Below are 17,302 nucleotides of genomic sequence, written 5' to 3' on the forward strand. Positions count from 1 at the left end.
AAACCAGTGTTGAACTGAGAGGGTCAACCTGCATGCCTCGGGGGCTCTATAGTGTACTTCAGAGTCCCTCAGTAAGGATTAGCAATTAAATTACTAGTTTGAGTCCAGGAAAGGTCAAGAGTGATTAACAATCTTTGTTCCATTGGTTAGTGGGAAACAGATGTAAAATGAAGTGATGATCAAAATCCAATTCCTAGTAGATATTTTACATCATAGACACCAAACTCCTAATGATCCCTTGTTAGCTATCTGATTAGAATGGACAGTAATTGAACAGGCACTGAGAATTGCCATGCAGCTTCTACTGCCATTCCCCGTAACCAAAATTACTGCAATTTTCGGTCTCAAGGACAAGCTAAAAGTTTCAATCTTTCTGTCTGAGATTTTTCTATTCTGATTGGAAATCTTCCACCCTGAGTAATATCAAATCATACTTTGGGCCTATAATAAAGCTGAAAATTATTTGAAAGTCTCTGAATGCAGAATCAGCTGCATTTTAACTCTGTAATGCTTTATTTGATAATTTTAAATATATGTGGTTGATCCATAACTGGATTAATCTGACATGGATCTGCTGAAAAATTAATTAAGTAGTTGTCAGTGAACTTGGAACAAGATCTGATTCTGCATTACTCAAAGTACACAATTGTATTTAAGGTGCACAAGTAGTTTTGAAGAAAGTATAGTGAAATTATGTATACTATATTTACAAGGCCTGCCCTTCTTTTTCTTGCCATCAACCAGTTTAGGATTAGGTGAGAGGTTGTATGTTAGGGGCTTAGAATGAGTAAGGGTTTGGGGCTGGGGGCTTAGGATTCAGGCATTCACCTAGGTTATCACGGTGGGCCATGATCTGGCAAACCTTTAAATTCCAAAGCTTTGTATTCTCATACTCCTGTGACTCATGCGTGATAGAATGACTTTCTTGTAAATATATTTTAGACCAAATCTGTGTACATGCTGTTTTCCATGGAAAAGCTGAAAAAAGTTCTGAAATTACCTAGAAATCTATTCTATTAAGTCATCTGGGAATACTGCTGGATTACACTAGATGAAAATTCTTCCATGCTTTAGCAATAAAATCCATAAGATAAGTTTACAAAAAATTTCAATGGATGAATAAAATGCTTAAAGTATCTTGTAAGAAGTACCAGCTGGCCTTTTCTTGCTGTTCTATAGTCTCTTGTCTTAGTTATCTATAGAGCAAACTAAGAGAAGAAACACTCTGAAGAGCTAATAACTTGAATAAGGTAAGATTCTTCTGGTTTCCTCTAAGTTTATACAAATTAAATCATTAGACTTCTATATAGTAAATTTGAAACAATGGGAAAATATTCTTATATTCACTAGGTAGCTTATGTACTACCCAGAGTTGGTGTTGACTGACTGCTGAAAGATAAAGGGGGACCAGAGGGATTCACATTTTGAAAGACATTTATAATGTCTTCCAAACTGTGAATCCAATTTTATTTCTCTTTGTTGTTGTTTTACAATGATATTGCACCACAGTCTTCATACTAGACCTGAGTATGTTTATTTTCACTATCATTCTTTGGCAGAGGAACAAATCAAATATTTCTTATTAACAAGGAAAGTTTTGCCTCCTCCTTTAGAAAACTGGGACCACCTAATGGTCTACAAATGGTTTTCAGACTTGTTGTTTACACAATTCGCTTCTAAGCTGACTTTGTTTCCTTGAGCTCACATCCTTTTTAAAGCAGCTAGTGGCATTATGCATAAGTAATTATTGGAATTGACCTTTTTATCAGTACATACTGGATGTAACATGGGAAAAAGAAGTACAGAGATTTGTACTAAGTCTTAGCTCTGCAATCGAGTTAGGACATCACTAATATTTCTTCTTTTAGCTTAGCCTTTGTCAAATCTGTTTCTGTGAGAAATCTTTCTAGGTCAGTGACTATATATGTTTAGCTTCTAGTACACCTTAACCCTGACTACAGGGAGGTCTGTGAGCATTGCAGTAATAGTAATAATATATAACACTTACCATAGGTTATGAAAGGATGTCTATTTTGAAAATACATTTAAGAGAAACACAAGCAGGACTGTAATTTACTCCCTGAAAAATGCAACTACTAAGCATTTAAATTTAAATTAAATGCTTTTATGAGTTCACTGAATGTTATTTAGCAAGTATATTATAGCAAAGATATGTTACCTTCTGTCTTAGAATGAGGATATTATTTCTTTTTCATATTTATCTTTTGTATCAGCATTTGGCACATAACAAATGAAATTTGCTTGCTAATGTTAAATTGTTTTGTACTGCTGCTCAGCCACAAAGATATAGAAGGATGAGACAATGGAAAAAAAGTGATTTGCTTTTTCTGGGCAGGCAGATGAATGTAACAGTGATCTTGACCCGCCCTTGATGAAATGTTTATTCTATGAAAGGCAAAGCACTTAATTCCTGTCTGAATCACTCCACTGAAATCTTGTTCATGCAGAAGGCTACATGAGTGGAAATGTAGATAGAATTGGCTCAAATATTTCAGTGTGGTCCAGGTGGTGATATTTAGAACTGTCTGAGGTCAAAGCAGAGTGGACTCCGTGTATCAGTCAAAAAAATGAAGGCTTTCTAAAACTTGGCGTGGAAAGTTTGTATTTGTCTATCCATTTTTTAATGCCACCTCATTTCCTAACTTGAGCAGATTTAGGCAAATAATATCTAATTGTCCCTGAAACCTGAATTTTTTCTACTCTAAGAATATGAAAATAGGATCTTGAGTAAGTAACAAAGCCCAAACTTCTAAGGATTCCAGCTTAATTTTCCAGACTCCAGTGTTCTCTTTAAATTTAGAAAAAGCCTTCTGGCAACCAAGATTTGCAGGTTTCACTGCAGTCTAAACCTGTTTTCATAGATGAATTGAATTTTTTTTACATATCTGAGAAGTTTTTGGGATACAAGGCCAGAGTAATAAATGCTATGTTTTTATTCTTTATGTAGGATAAATTATATAATTACCTCACTACTTTGTTACTCTGCAGTCATTTCGTTACTATGCAATTTAAAGTATTTTCGCCATCAGCATTTGGAGAAAGCTCATAGGTGTGTAGCAGTATATTATAATCTGCCTGTAAGACTTCATTTCTTCTAGTCACTCCCTAGAAATGCAGTGATAGATCAAGTCACTGGAACTAGTTTCGAGGTGAGCTGGTAAGCTGAGAATGCACTGTATTTGCACTAGAATAGCCAGTGCTGCAGTATTTATCTTTATGAGCTGAGTTAATATTTCTTGCTAATTGGAAATGTCTGGACCTTTTATGAAAACTGAAGGCAGGGAAAGTCTCTGAAAGGTTTATGAAGCTGGTACTCAAGTCTCGTTTGAAAAATAGAACTCTTTCTGTTATTTGAAGGTGTTTAGCAAAAGTCGGCAGGCATAAAATAATCCCAAACATATCAGTTTGCTAGACCTTGAACTGTCTTGTATTTAACTTGCTTCAGTACATCTTAATAAGAATTTAAAGTAATGTATCAGAACCACTCAGAAGACTCATGGCCCCCATAGACAAGTTCACAGTGGTGCTTGTCCTAGAAGCTGGCACACTGGAGCAATATTCACGTATTCTCTTCCTAAGTTTTTTGTTACAGTGTGAAAAACTTAGCAATGAATAACCTCCTTCAACTTATGTGTCAATGCCCAAAGGACTCTTAACTCATCTCAATTTAAATTAATGACCTTAGTGATAGTATTAGCAATTGGACCATGGCTCTCATGAGCCAGCTATTTGCATATGGAATTTGATTAATCCTGCTGGCGATCAATTTTCACTTTTAATTAGGTGTGATACTATTGCAGGAGAAAATACAAGACTACTATCAAAGAGTGACAATGTTGATTTTCTATTGAGTATTCTATTCTGTTTTGTTGGCTGTGGTAATTTTCCTGACAACATCTGTTTGGATTGGCTCAGAAAGGCACCACAGACCTTAAAACAGGTCTGTGCAAGCTCAGTGATAGTCAGCACAAAGAAGTACCATATAGATGGCATATTAATAGTTTATATGATGTAGAGAAATTGGTTTATGGTATCCCCTTCAGGTATTCAGTATGGTATCCACTTCCTCTTAATGGCATAAAAAGTCTCTTGTAATGCAGTGTCCAGTCAGATAAAGACCAGCTCTGTAGGCAAGTGTGGCTAGAACTTTTACTGAGACTACTTGGTTTCCCTGCATCCTGACTGAACAAATGTACACTGATAATAGAGTTCTGCTCAGATTTGGATCAAGACTAAATTTTGCCTGGATCTTGTAAATGTAACATGTGGTGTCTCCTGATTTCCAACAGGCCAATCCATATTTCTTTGACATCTTTGCACTTTGGGAACGTTGCAACATATTTGTGTATGTCATAGCCAGGAAAACAATGTTCAGCACTTGGCTTGCCTAGCAGAACTGGTGCCCACATGCTGCTTACCGCTGAGCATACCCCTGTAAGAATTAGCAGACCTTGACAAAGCCATCAAAAAAATCTCAATAAAAATTAATTGAATACACTTGCAATATGTATGCAATAAGCTGCTCAATGCTTTCCTTCCTTACCAGAACAACTTCAAAGAAATGCGCCTCTTTCCTCAGAAATAAGTTTTAATAGATGTTGATATCCACTGACCAAAAAAATGAATGGTCAATTCCTATTAAACACAGTTAGAAAGGCAGAATATTGCTGTATCTGCTTAAAATTCAAAGAGAAAAAAACCTTCTTCTTTGAGATCACAAAAGACTTCTGAGAAATTAGTATGTGCATCAAGCAATTGCATAAGGTGAAGATGAAGGCATAAAAGTTAGCAGGCGTGTGCCAAACTGTGAACATTGGAACAGCTTCCTCTATGTTTTTAAAATGTCTCTCCTGAAGTATTCAGCTGTTTGTAATACTGATCTTCATGGTAAAGAACAGGAAATTCTAGTGAAAGAAAATTTATATTTTTGCCATAGAATTTCTTGTACTTGTGGGAGCCCTTTTTTTCCCCCAGAAGCATCTCATAGAGATATAAAATTCCTTTGTGTGGCAATGTGCACTCTGCCAACATCAGTGGGAGTTAAATCTCCTCAAAAGGCATCTTTGTTCAAATTCAGATTTCTAGGATGCACCCATGAATGTCTATATGGAAAGTGACTCAGCTGTACCAACATTGTAATGCTTTTCTCTGGAAAAAAATATAGCATCAAACACAGGAGAAATAAACTATTTGGGTGGATTTAATTTTATTTAAATTTTACATTAACAGTCGATGATTGGAAACATAATGTAGAAAATTATTGCTATTAATAGAGTATGTTAATATTGTACAGTGGCCTTGTCCATTATATAGTACCAAGATATGTCAGGTTACAGTGTTTTTCACTTTCTTCAGAAGATATGGCTACTCATATGACAATGGATATTTTCTTCAGTGTGTTACACAAAAAGCAAATTATAGTGCAAATTTTGATTAAAATGTTGCTCTGTGGCCTTTCATATAAAATCTAATTTTATTTAATATTGCTTTCTACATGTATGCAGAAAATGGCAAGCTAATATTAATAAAAGAAGACTTACAGGAATGTGGAACAAGAACAATAGATCCTTGTCAAAATTTATTTACCTAGCTAGACTTTCATTTCAAAGTTAGCAGCACTCTGTGATACTGGCATAATATAGAAGTCTTAAAACTCTGTTAGACATTTTTAACCCACTTTAATTTATTACATCGTAGTTTAATCCCCTGCTGAATGGGGGTGGGGTGAATTTTCTAAAGTCATAATCCACTGAAGTAAAAAATCTGTAATGACAACATAGACAGCGGGCTTCAAGAGTTTAGCTTAAATTATTTCCAAAAATGTAAAACTTAGGGCAAGAGTTAATAGGATATTTCATACTGTTATATTTCAATCCTTTTCCAAATCTTTATGCATTCACTTGCATCTCTGCCATCAGAAATACTTGGGCTTGATTTCTGTTCTTTTAGGGCAAAAACCAGAAAGCTGTAAAGTTCTAATGCAAAGGTTTTCACAGGGTATTGTAACTCATTTGGTCCTTCAGTTCACAGACTTTTAGATGTGATAGCATACTGTTTTCTAAACTGATAACTGGGGATGAAAATGAAATTAAGATGCATAATACCACAGTATCTTCATCCTTCTGCTCCTCTAGGATTTTTACAGTTGACCTTATTCGTGGGTGAAAATTTGGCCCACGATTTGATTGGGAAAAATTCATGCACTTCGTATGTACTTGAAATTTACAGTTTTACACTCTTGCTTGACTATACCTTCGGAGCTGCCTAGTTCTGGAAGTGGCTGTAACTCAGACAAGACCTTATTTTCATTAACCAGGAAGCTCTTCTAGTGCCAGCCGTAGACTTTTACAGCTTTGCCTGCCCTCAGCATCCAAGCACCTAACTTCTGCCTGAACCCCACAGGAAAAATGCTGCCTCCTTGCTAGGTTTTGTTGTGTCATGCTGGACCACATTTTAGGTGGCATCAGATAAAGCTGGCAGGTGACTTGTTCAAAACAACAGGATGAGAGAGTTCTGAGAGTCTGAACGAGAGATGAAGTGGTAGGGTGTTTCACATGGTAGAACATTCATACAGAAACAGACAAGTGCTTGTAAGCGATATTTATTGAAAATCAATAAATTCATAGCCACACACTTAAGAAGTCTTTGATCTGCAAAGATTTGAAAATGAAAAAGATTTTCTGGTACAAAAAGTATATTCTTCCACTCATTTTGCATTCCTTGATAAAATCAACATTTAGCCATTGTTGAATGGATGGTGCAGGACCATATGGACTTCCATATTGACTTGCTAATTCTTTCATACTCTTAAATTGTTGGCAATTATTCCAATGTCAATAATTTTTTTTCCCTCTCCCTCTAAAAGCTACATGTTTGGAGAAAAAACAATGAGTTTTCTTCTTTGAAAAACAACAGTGACAGCAGGGCCTGTCTTCTCTCCTGCTTTCCAGGAAAAGGATGGAACAAATTGTAGGGCTGGCTTTTCACTTCCTGATGTGGTTCTGTGGTTTTGGTTCTTGGTTCAAAGGTCCCAGTGTTATCCAGGCAGACAGAGGAGCATGGATATTAATTCTGAGTCTGATTTCCACTCTGATAGTTTGTGAAAGAATAAAGGAAAACTTTCTATAGATCTGACTGTCACAGGGGAGAAGGCAGCACTGGCAGAATGAAGCAAAGAAAAAAAAAAAGGAGGAAGAGAAAAATATCCATTAGGGCACTGCTACTAGAAGAAATGTCTCTGTAATTACAGTCTTAAGTCTGATTGATTTAAAGTACCAATCTGTCTTAGATGACTAAACACTTTTTAAAAGCCCGCTTACTAAACAATTCTTTTAGTCACTAGTGAACAGAACAGGATCAAGAAGACTAATTTTTCAGATTCTGAATACTTGTGAAAATTTTTCATGTGATTAAATCAAACTCAAAAGATAACTATTAGTACAAATCTGCACTGTTCCTTACAGGAAACCTCCAGATGGGGAATTTCCTATATCTAAAAGGAGAAGCAATACTAGCAAGCGTGCCTGCCTTGCTGTATGAGAATATCACATCACTTCATCATCTTCAGCATGCTTGCAGATGTATAGGGAGAAATGCACTACAGCAGGACTAGAGATTTTCAGAAGGCATTTATATAGAGCATTCATTGCCCTGCTTCCAGCCTACAGCCTATGGGTTCTCTCCATCGAATTGTCTCCAAGGGCAAGCTATTCACCATAGGTCAGATGATTCTTGGTTACTGTTGGGTGACGAGATGAAGAGCATTTATTCAATTTAGAAAGTTCATCAGTAATTCATGGTAGTAGAGGAGGCAATACATTCTGTTCCTCTCTTGGTCATGGAATAGGCCTAGAATTCCAGGTGAATGAATGAATCTGTCAATCCCACCAAGACCATGGACTGGCTGGCAAAGAGTATCATTCAGGACCTAGCAGGTGGCAGGCCACCAGCTTCTTTTCATCAGTCTGTTACCCATTCACAGGGCTTGTGGCAGTGTCACAGCTTAGCCCACAGTACAGGAATGCAAGAGAGAGGAAATGAAACTCTAATTTTTGAGGATTTTTATTGGGACCAAGCACTTAAGGTGCTTTACCATCTTTGCATTTCCTGAAAATTGTTTGAGACTATCTAATTTTCAGATTTATTTATAACAGGCAACTTACATTGTGTAGAAAGCACTGTAAAAGTGTAATTTTTGCTAACTTGTTTCTTTTGCAGAACAGCCATTCCAATATCTTAAAATTTTATGAAAACAACTGGTAAGAATTATAACGTACCTAAACAAAGCTGTGCTGATAGTCTTTGATTAGTACCCTCCTCTTTCTGTGGGTACAAATTTCCTACTAAGTCTTTGATTCTTAGTCAGATCTCAAAGAGATGTCAACTGATACAGGCACTGTAATTCTAGTGATGTTAAATTTCCCTGAATTTATATCAGCTGTTGTCAGCTGAATTTATATCAGCTTCTTGTCTTGCATAACTGCTGTTGTGTAAATGATGAAAAAGGCTCAGGTAGCCACATTTTTGTTTTAACAGGGGCCATTTGAAGCAAGAATGATAGCTCAGATTAAAACCAGAAAAATGCAGAATTTAAAGCTGAGCTGAGCACAGTTAATAGAAGTAGCCTGAATTTTGTCTCTCCTAAGGATGTTCTGTACAAAATTTCCAGTAACAGTGCATGTTAAGTTCAATTTCTTAACCTAAATATATTAAAAACAATTACATTCCCTCTGTTTTCTCTGTGACAAAAAATTATAATTTTTTTTAATGCTTAAATTAATGATCCTAAGTGATTACTTTAGAAAATACTATTGAAAACTTCAGCTGCTTCTTTTATATGGTAAATAATCAATTCAGTTCTCTTTAATTACCAAAACCAAATAAAATATTATGAATTAGAAGATAAAAAGGACTGAACAAATAATGGAAGGCCATATTTGCCATCACAGAGGACAATGGTTCTGCTGTATCTTGAATACCGTGTACCTTTTGGGTCTCCCCATTTTAAAGATAGAACTGGGAGTGGAGAAGGACAAAAAGGAAATTCAAAGGTATAGGTATAGAATAACTTATGTACGAGGATTATTTCCATGATTTGGCAGGCTGTTAGGGCTGGAAAAGAGATCAATATCTGTTTACTATTATGAATGGATATAGTTGAGGCATGTACTAGTGAGCTAGAAAGAGGCTTCCTCATGCAGCTAGGAATCATCAAATTTTCCACTTAATGGTATTTGTAGAAAAAATACTTAAAGCATGGCAGCAAAGAAAAGTAAAGAGGAGCATGGGAAATTTGGATAGAGACAGAATTTTCCATCTGAAGGGTTCTCCAAAGAAGGTGTCAGAAACCACGTGTAAAACAAACCATAAGAGGAAACAGAGCTGTGGAACTCATTGCTGAAGTATCTTGTGAATGTTAAAAGTTTACAAAGGCTCATGCACAGATTAGTCTGTTTAGAGTTACTGGAACATAAAACTTATTTGATCCTTCCGTTCACAAACTTTTATAAATGATAGCATAATATCTTAAAATTGAAAGAGAAATTATGAAGCAGAAAACATATGCATATACAATATCTAGCAGAGGAAACTAGAATTATTGGACAGCTGGGAAGAAATTAGGGGTTTATAATATACTTGCCATGTTCTTGCTCATCTGCAAGCATCTCTTGTAATTGCTATTGGAGACAAGATAATTTTTCTAAATGAGTCTTTGGTTTGACCCTGGATAGCCACTTTTGAGTTCTCATTTTCTCATTTGACATAGTAGATCATGAATTACTCACACTCATCTGAGTTTGCAGATTTTTTTGAATGACCAACACACATTCTTAATCTTTTCATGTTATGCAGCAAAAATCTTCATTGGTTAAAGCCAGAGAGACCTGTTTCTATGAAATATCCATGTATGTGGTTTTCTGTGTTTGTCCTCCCTTTCCAAAGTGTCCATTTTAACAGGTACAAGTCCTTCAGTGTGTTTTACTCTCTCCTATTAAAACCATATCTCCATTATTTTCCATTCCCAACTTCTTTGTTATCAAATACCTGTAGAATATTGACTTTGACTTTTCTGGAAATTATTCACTGAATAAAGTTTTTCCGTGCCACTGGTAACTTCATACGATGTGTAGACAGCTGCAGGAAGAAAAATGGATCTAAATGGAAGAGTAAACTCAGTCCTGTTTTCCCTCCACCCATTGCATAAACAGGATGAATATAAGAACACTGGATTCAGTGACAATTTTCTGTGCCCTGCCCTGCCTTGATAACGGTCCAGCTCGTTGTAATGTCCATCAGTATTCTCCAACCTATGTTGTATCTGAGATGTCTTACCGAGGAAAGAAAATTCTGAATTCTTTTATAAAGAGAATTTGCAAACAAAGTGCTGCCAAATTCTTACAGTGCTATGCCAATAAAAACAGTCTTTATTTCTGATTAGTTATTTACCTGAAGAGAGAGATTTTCCATCTTGAGTGTAAGATTGTTTCTGTTTTCATTGGTTCTCAAGTAGTCATATATTCAGAGGAATAAATGCATAATTTCTAAACTAATACAATAGCTGTAGGTAAGGAACTGTAGTAGAGCTAGAATAAAAGGAAAAGAGTGAGAAATCAAGATGCATCCTTTTTGAATAAGTATTTTTTAAAATCTCAAATTGGTCAGTCTTAAATTAATGTTAATATACCTATGGTTGATTTTACACTGAGAAGAGGACCTAGATCACCACTTGAGGCTTTCATGGTTTCCTGAAATTCCTTTTTAGCTTCATTTTCTCTGCTCCAAATGTTAATGTTGTTAATGTTGACTTGGCAAAGCATTCATGACTCAGCGAATTGAAATTTCAGTGTCTTGAAAGAGAACTCCAAAATTTCTGAGACAAATAAGCTGCCTATCCTTTAGGAAGTTCTAAAAGAACTACATATATTAATTAAAATATGCTTAATGAAGTTAAACATATGCTTAATAAAGTTTCTTCTTCAAAGAAGAAGTAGAAGAAATGGAAGAACAATTTGTCAGTATTTGTTGGAAAAGAGTTGCCAGGCAGTAGTAAAAGCTCCTGGTGCCTTTTCATTATCAGTAGACTTTACTAAGAAGTACAAATCCATACTTTCTAGTAAAAGTACAAGACCAAAACCAAGTATCAGTCTGCCATGCTTAATATGTCCTTTTCCAATGGCACTTGTAGCACTAGATAAGCACTCCTCTCTATTTTTCTATACCAACATTTCTGCCATCATCGTTCAGAATCACTTCTGGCTGTGCAGTCATGAAGGAAATCCCCCTACTCGGCCCTTTTGTAACACTGATTTATTGCACTGCAGTGGTGTTTTGGGTTAACACTGGTGAACAGCTAAGCACCTCACAGTTCTTTGCTTACTTCCCCCTTTCCCCAGTGGGATGGGGAAGAGGAATGGAAGAATAAAAGTATGAAAACTTGGGAGTCAAGATAAAGAGAAGTTTAATAACTGAAGGATAAATAGTAGAAGAATGAAGAAAACAAACCAGAACAAGTGATGCAAAGGCACCACTCAACACGCAATCAACTTCAGTGGGTACAATGATGACCAACCAGTTCTTTAATAAAAGATGGCTACCCCCTCTATACCCCCTACTCTTCCTTTTAATTGCTAAGCATGATGCTACATCTTATGGAATATCTCTGGCGAATTCAGGTTCTCTGCTTAGTCATGTCCATTCCCAGTACATTGTGCACTGCCCCAGTCTATTCACTTGAGGGGCTGAGAGAGAAGCAGAGAGGGCCTTAGTGCTGTACACTGTTCAGCCAGAGCTAGAGTATTAGTGTGTTACCAGCATTTGGGTCAAGAGTCTAAACCACAGTACCATATGATCTGCTATGAAGAAAATGGACTCCATCCTAGACAGAGACATTAAAACTGGGCCGAACATTTTAATGTTTCATCTAGGAGTGACACTTGGCTATGGGAAAGAAGGCAAAATTATTGAGCTAATTGATAAAGTAGAATATACAAGTTTCTGAATTATATGTAGATATCCTTAAGGAAGAGGACAAAAAAAAAAAACCACCATAGAATTTAGGCTGCTCCATGTTTTCTTATCCACTTGAAACTGCCTCTTTTTCCATGCATCCTTAAAATAGGTCTATGTTTCAGTTTCACAATAAAACAAAACCTGATGCTTTTGCATGCTCTTTCTTGCATTATTGCAACCTTGTGTTTGTGAAGAAGAGAGATTGAGGAAAACTGAAGTTTGGTTAATGTGAAAGAGCTGCTGCTTTTGCAGAAACTCTATTACACAGCAATGCTCTGTGTTATTGGGTGTGTGAGTCTGAGAATACTTTCTATAGCAGACAGTATACTAGCAGTGTATGAAAAAGCAGTTGGATGGAAAGTGTTAGTGAAGCACAATGAATTCTAGAGCTTTTTTATTAATGCTTGTGGACTGTTTTTTTCATGCTCACACAGACTCTTGAGTTGGAAGGGCAGGTTCAGGCCTTTACTCATTAATGCAACCAGTTACCCACACCGATAATCACAAACAGAAGTCTCAAGGCTAACTGCACAACCAGAAATCTTTCAGGTATTACAAAATCGATGACAGTAACAATCAGTTGTATCTGTTAGATTGGATATGAAGCAGTATAGAATGCGTGTAGCCTAAATCATCCATTTCCATGAAATACTCTGGCTTTGAAAAAACTGCATATTGGATCAGTCATCAATCATTTCAGAAAATAACTCCTCCCTTTCCTGAGTCTTCAGTTTCACATATCTGAATAAAGGAGAGACCTATTTTAAGGGTTTTTATACTCTTATATATTGTTACATTGGAACTAGAAGTCTAATCCTATGAAAGGTAAATCATTAGATGAAGAAAGGAAAACAAAGGAAAAGCAAACAGCAAACAAAGAAAATGAGAGTGGTAAGCAGTCTGTATCCTACCTACAGATTGCTGGTTTACTAGCTCTGGTAGCTAACTGCTAAGATTCATTGTAGGTTGGCAGATACATTCTAGACAGGCACATTTTTCCTTTTAACCACATTTCTTTCTTATTTTGCCCTCCTTCCCCATATGCCATAGCAAAAAAAAATATACATATATTCTGAGTCTCTTTCACTCTCCCTGTGACACCTTCATTGCTGCTTCATTAACCAGTGCACCATCAGTGCATTTTATTACAACTTCTCTCCTGGCCTACTGTGTTATTGCTAAGATGCAGCTATGAACTGGCTATCAAAATGCTAGTCTGTGTTTTAATCCTTCTGTCCCTTCAAAAGACAAGGAAGTTGTCTCTGGTAAAATCCTGAATTAAATCCACATTTTATCTATTACCCTTACTGGCCCCACATGAAATGGATTGGGGCGGTATAGTGTGGGATGTGACAGATTTATTTACCTATTTATTTGCTGTAAAAGCCTGGGGGCATATCTCCTGTCTGATCAGTGTATTAAGACAATTTAGACTGATTTTATGTATGTGCCTTCAAATGACCTTGAAAACCTACTGAAGTTAATGAAAGTGTGTTTCAATTTCATGATTGTTAAGAAATGAAAAGGCCATGCTGTGATAGATATCCTCTGTGACATATACCTCTAGTTGTACCAGTAGGGAGGGGACATGATTTAAATACTATCTGGTTTCCAATGGGTTTCCTGGGTATGGAATGCACTTAATGCATTTTTAAGTGAAGAGAAAGACATAACTGCAAGTATGATAGAAGCACATAAATCAGTGCCAGAACACAGAGGAATAAAAGAGACATATTTGGAATCTCATATGTAGCCATGAGAAGGGAAATGAGAAACTTGATGGCCTCTTCAGAGCAGTGCAAATATTAAAAAATTGGGCAGTGTGTGTGTGGTGCAAATTTTAGGGGGAATAGGACTACATGTATTGTCAGTCCCTTTCCATCCACCCTGCATGAATTCCAGCCCTCCCAGGTACACTCTGTCAGAGGTCTCTGCCTGTGCTGCATGTTAGACAGCTGTGAGCCTGCATCTGTTCTCTGTTTTCTGCTCAATTAAAGCAAAGAGAAAAAATAAAAACAAGACAAATTGCTCTGACAGTAAATTTTGTGAAAAACTATGTCTAAAATATATGATTTTGAATGAACTTGGTGCAAGATTTTCTTTTCTTTTAAAATGTGATTATACAGGATTTATTACTGCTTTTAAATTGGTGTCTCTTTTGTTTTTTTCATAAAAATACAAAAGGCTTCCTGTTATACACAGATTACTATTTAATTTGGGGAGGAAATGGTGAAAAAAGAAGTGAAGCGAGGAAGGAGAAACACTTGTCATACTAGATACAGACAAAGCAAATCAATAGTCAGGTCTATAAGGGATTAATAGAAAAGGCTGTGACTCCTCCTGCATTACCTGACGTGGAGTACACTGTATGTACAGCTGTCTCCTCAAAACTCATTAAAATTTTCATTATTCTGTTATTTATATTGTAGTTGTGACTGAAGGTCCCAATCAAGAACATAGACCAATGAGTATTCATAAAAGGAGTAGGGAAATGATATTATTGTTATTAGATTCATAATGACATGGACTCCAGGCGTGGTCAGGCTGGCACCACCAAGACAGCACCCTGACAGTGGACGCCAGGGGCAGCAGAAATAAATGAATGTGTTTCTGATGGTGGAAGACACAGCAGCTTTGCAGAGTGAGCATTCAACCAAGAACACTTCACTCTGAGATGCCACATACAGCCTGAAGGATGACAGGACTGTGTACCTCAGTTTTTGTAGTAACTCATTACACAGTCATTGTTCACAGACATCATAACAGAAGAATAATGTGAATGTCTGTGATTAAATCTGAAGGCCAATTAAAAAAGCTGCAAAGGAGAATCAAGTAACAACTACTTAGAAAGTGGAGCAAAACAGACATTTCTCTTTTGGTTTACAGAGTAGAGAAGTAAAATTTAATGTCTCAAATATTTCTCTATGATTAGGAAATCTGGTCATTTTGGTATTAGGTGGAAATGATGGGGTTTATATTGCATATCTCAACATATTGTTTTTCTTCTTCCCTTCTTTTTAAGGTTACCTGTGCAAATTTAACAAATGGAGGAAAAACAGAACTTCTAAAATCAGGAAGCTCCAAATCCACACTAAAGCACATATGGACAGAAAGTAGCAAAGACTTGTCCATCAGCCGACTGCTGTCACAGACTTTTCGTGGAAAGGAAAATGATACAGATTTGGACCTGCGATATGATGCCCCAGAAACTTATTCTGAGCAAGATCTCTGGGACTGGCTGAGGAACTCCACAGATCTGCAAGAGCCTCGGCCCAGAGCAAAGAGACGGCCCATCGTCAAGACTGGGAAATTTAAAAAAATGTTTGGCTGGGGAGATTTTCATTCCAACATCAAGACTGTGAAGCTAAATCTGTTAATAACAGGGAAAATCGTTGACCATGGCAATGGGACGTTTAGTGTTTACTTCAGGCATAACTCCACTGGTCAAGGGAATGTATCTGTGAGCCTAGTGCCCCCTACAAAAATAGTGGAATTTGACTTGGCACAACAGACAGTGATTGATGCCAAAGATTCCAAGTCCTTTAACTGTCGAATCGAGTATGAAAAGGTTGACAAGGCTACCAAGAATACACTCTGCAACTATGACCCTTCAAAAACCTGTTATCAGGAGCAAACCCAGAGCCACGTGTCATGGCTCTGCTCCAAGCCCTTTAAAGTAATCTGTATTTACATTTCCTTTTATAGTACAGATTATAAACTAGTACAGAAGGTGTGTCCTGATTACAACTACCACAGTGACACACCCTACTTCCCTTCAGGGTGAGGACAAACTTGTGTCTGAGACTGAAGCCTGGGGAATAACAGAGGTCGAATGACAGGGCTGTAACCTCAAGGAGGAAGGCCACATTTATTGCCTGGAATGTGTCTACCTGCGCTGCTGCTGATGTCAAATGGCTGCAAATATGTTAGTGGAAACCAATCTAATGTAATTTTTGCCCAGTCAGCTCCATGTATCAATCTAGGTGTAAATCACTATGGATTTGAGATAAAACCATACACATTCACAGAGACACATGCACACTTTTCAGCGCACATTATTGAGATTCCTGTTAAGAAATCTTTCATTGTCTGATATCTAAGGATTCAGCATAACCTATCATCAAGCAAAATGGATTAACTAGACAGTACAAGGTTTCTAACTCAGACTGTTATGGAAATCTCCTTGAAAGTCCTTTGAGTACATACCGATCAATAATCCCCACTCATGCATTCTACTGCTTGGAATAGCTGTACTGGTAAATAATACTGTAGGAATAAATACTTGTTAAAATGGGAAAAAAGTGTGTTTAGAGTTCAGTATTCCATATTATATGAACACAGCAAAGTGTCATGACTTTTCCCAGCACACAGTAGGCACATTCAAGGTGGTGTTGGTGGCTCTTTTTCCATGGAGCAAGCCTGTTTCTAGTAAAGATGGGCAAACATTTGGAATTTACATGTGAGCAGACATTCTGGTTTCATGTTTCTCTGACTCTTTAAGCTCTGATTCTTTAAACTTGTTTGAGTTTAGGCGAGTTAAACTACTTAAAAACTGGAATTGATCTCTAAGAAGGAAAATGCCTGGTGGAGAACATGTAAGTTATAAGTGGCTGTCTTATCTTTATTACAAAATATTGTAACAAATTCAATAGCCTAGTCTTCATTTGTATGAATGGTTTGTATTGTACATAATTTAACCAGTGTTATTTGAGCTGCTTATTAATATTAACTTGTAATTGTCTCTCTGCTTGTTATTGGTTAAAACAATCAAGGAAATGAGGAACTCATTTTATCAATGTAGCTGTAAACTCCATTAAAAGACAGAACTATGTACAAAGCATTTATTCAGCTAAAGTATTGTTGAAAGCTATACATATACAACATTACAGTTTGTCTGTATTTAGATATTTTATTTCCAGAGGAAAAAAATGAACTGTACATAAAAATAAAAAATCTTAAAGTTGAATTTCAATATGTACTGTGTAGATAGTAGCTTAAATAGTTCTGGCAAGTGGGTAGTACTCCAAGTCTAATATGATTTTCAATATTGTCTCTTTGCGTATGTACATATATAGACATCTATTTATGAATTTGTGTGTGCGTATATTTGTGTGTGTATTAGTACATGTGTGTGTGAGTGTGTGCAAATACATACATGTGTTGAATACATAAAACTCTCTTAAGCCCTTCTCCTAGCAAACAGATCTTATTACTGAAGGTCTTGCTAGTTCAAGCAGAAGCCCCCACTCCGATAAGAAATTAAAGGGGCAAG

At 36.5% G+C, this 17,302-nt stretch overlaps 1 protein-coding gene across 1 annotated transcript in view; it reads left to right on the plus strand.

Moving 5' to 3' along the window:
- The window catches only part of NXPH1 (neurexophilin 1), a 138,239-nt gene extending 121,148 nt beyond the window's left edge, over positions 1–17,091 (plus strand). Inside the window, exon 2 of the mRNA XM_066317957.1 lies at positions 15,053–17,091. Within this exon, the coding sequence (XP_066174054.1) occupies positions 15,053–15,814 (762 nt within the window). The 3' untranslated portion in view covers positions 15,815–17,091. The remainder of the gene's footprint in view (positions 1–15,052) is intronic.
- Positions 17,092–17,302: the final 211 nt, after the last annotated feature.

Source organism: Sylvia atricapilla, chromosome 1 (genome assembly GCF_009819655.1).
Source record: "Sylvia atricapilla isolate bSylAtr1 chromosome 1, bSylAtr1.pri, whole genome shotgun sequence".
Lineage (NCBI taxonomy): Eukaryota > Metazoa > Chordata > Aves > Passeriformes > Sylviidae > Sylvia > Sylvia atricapilla.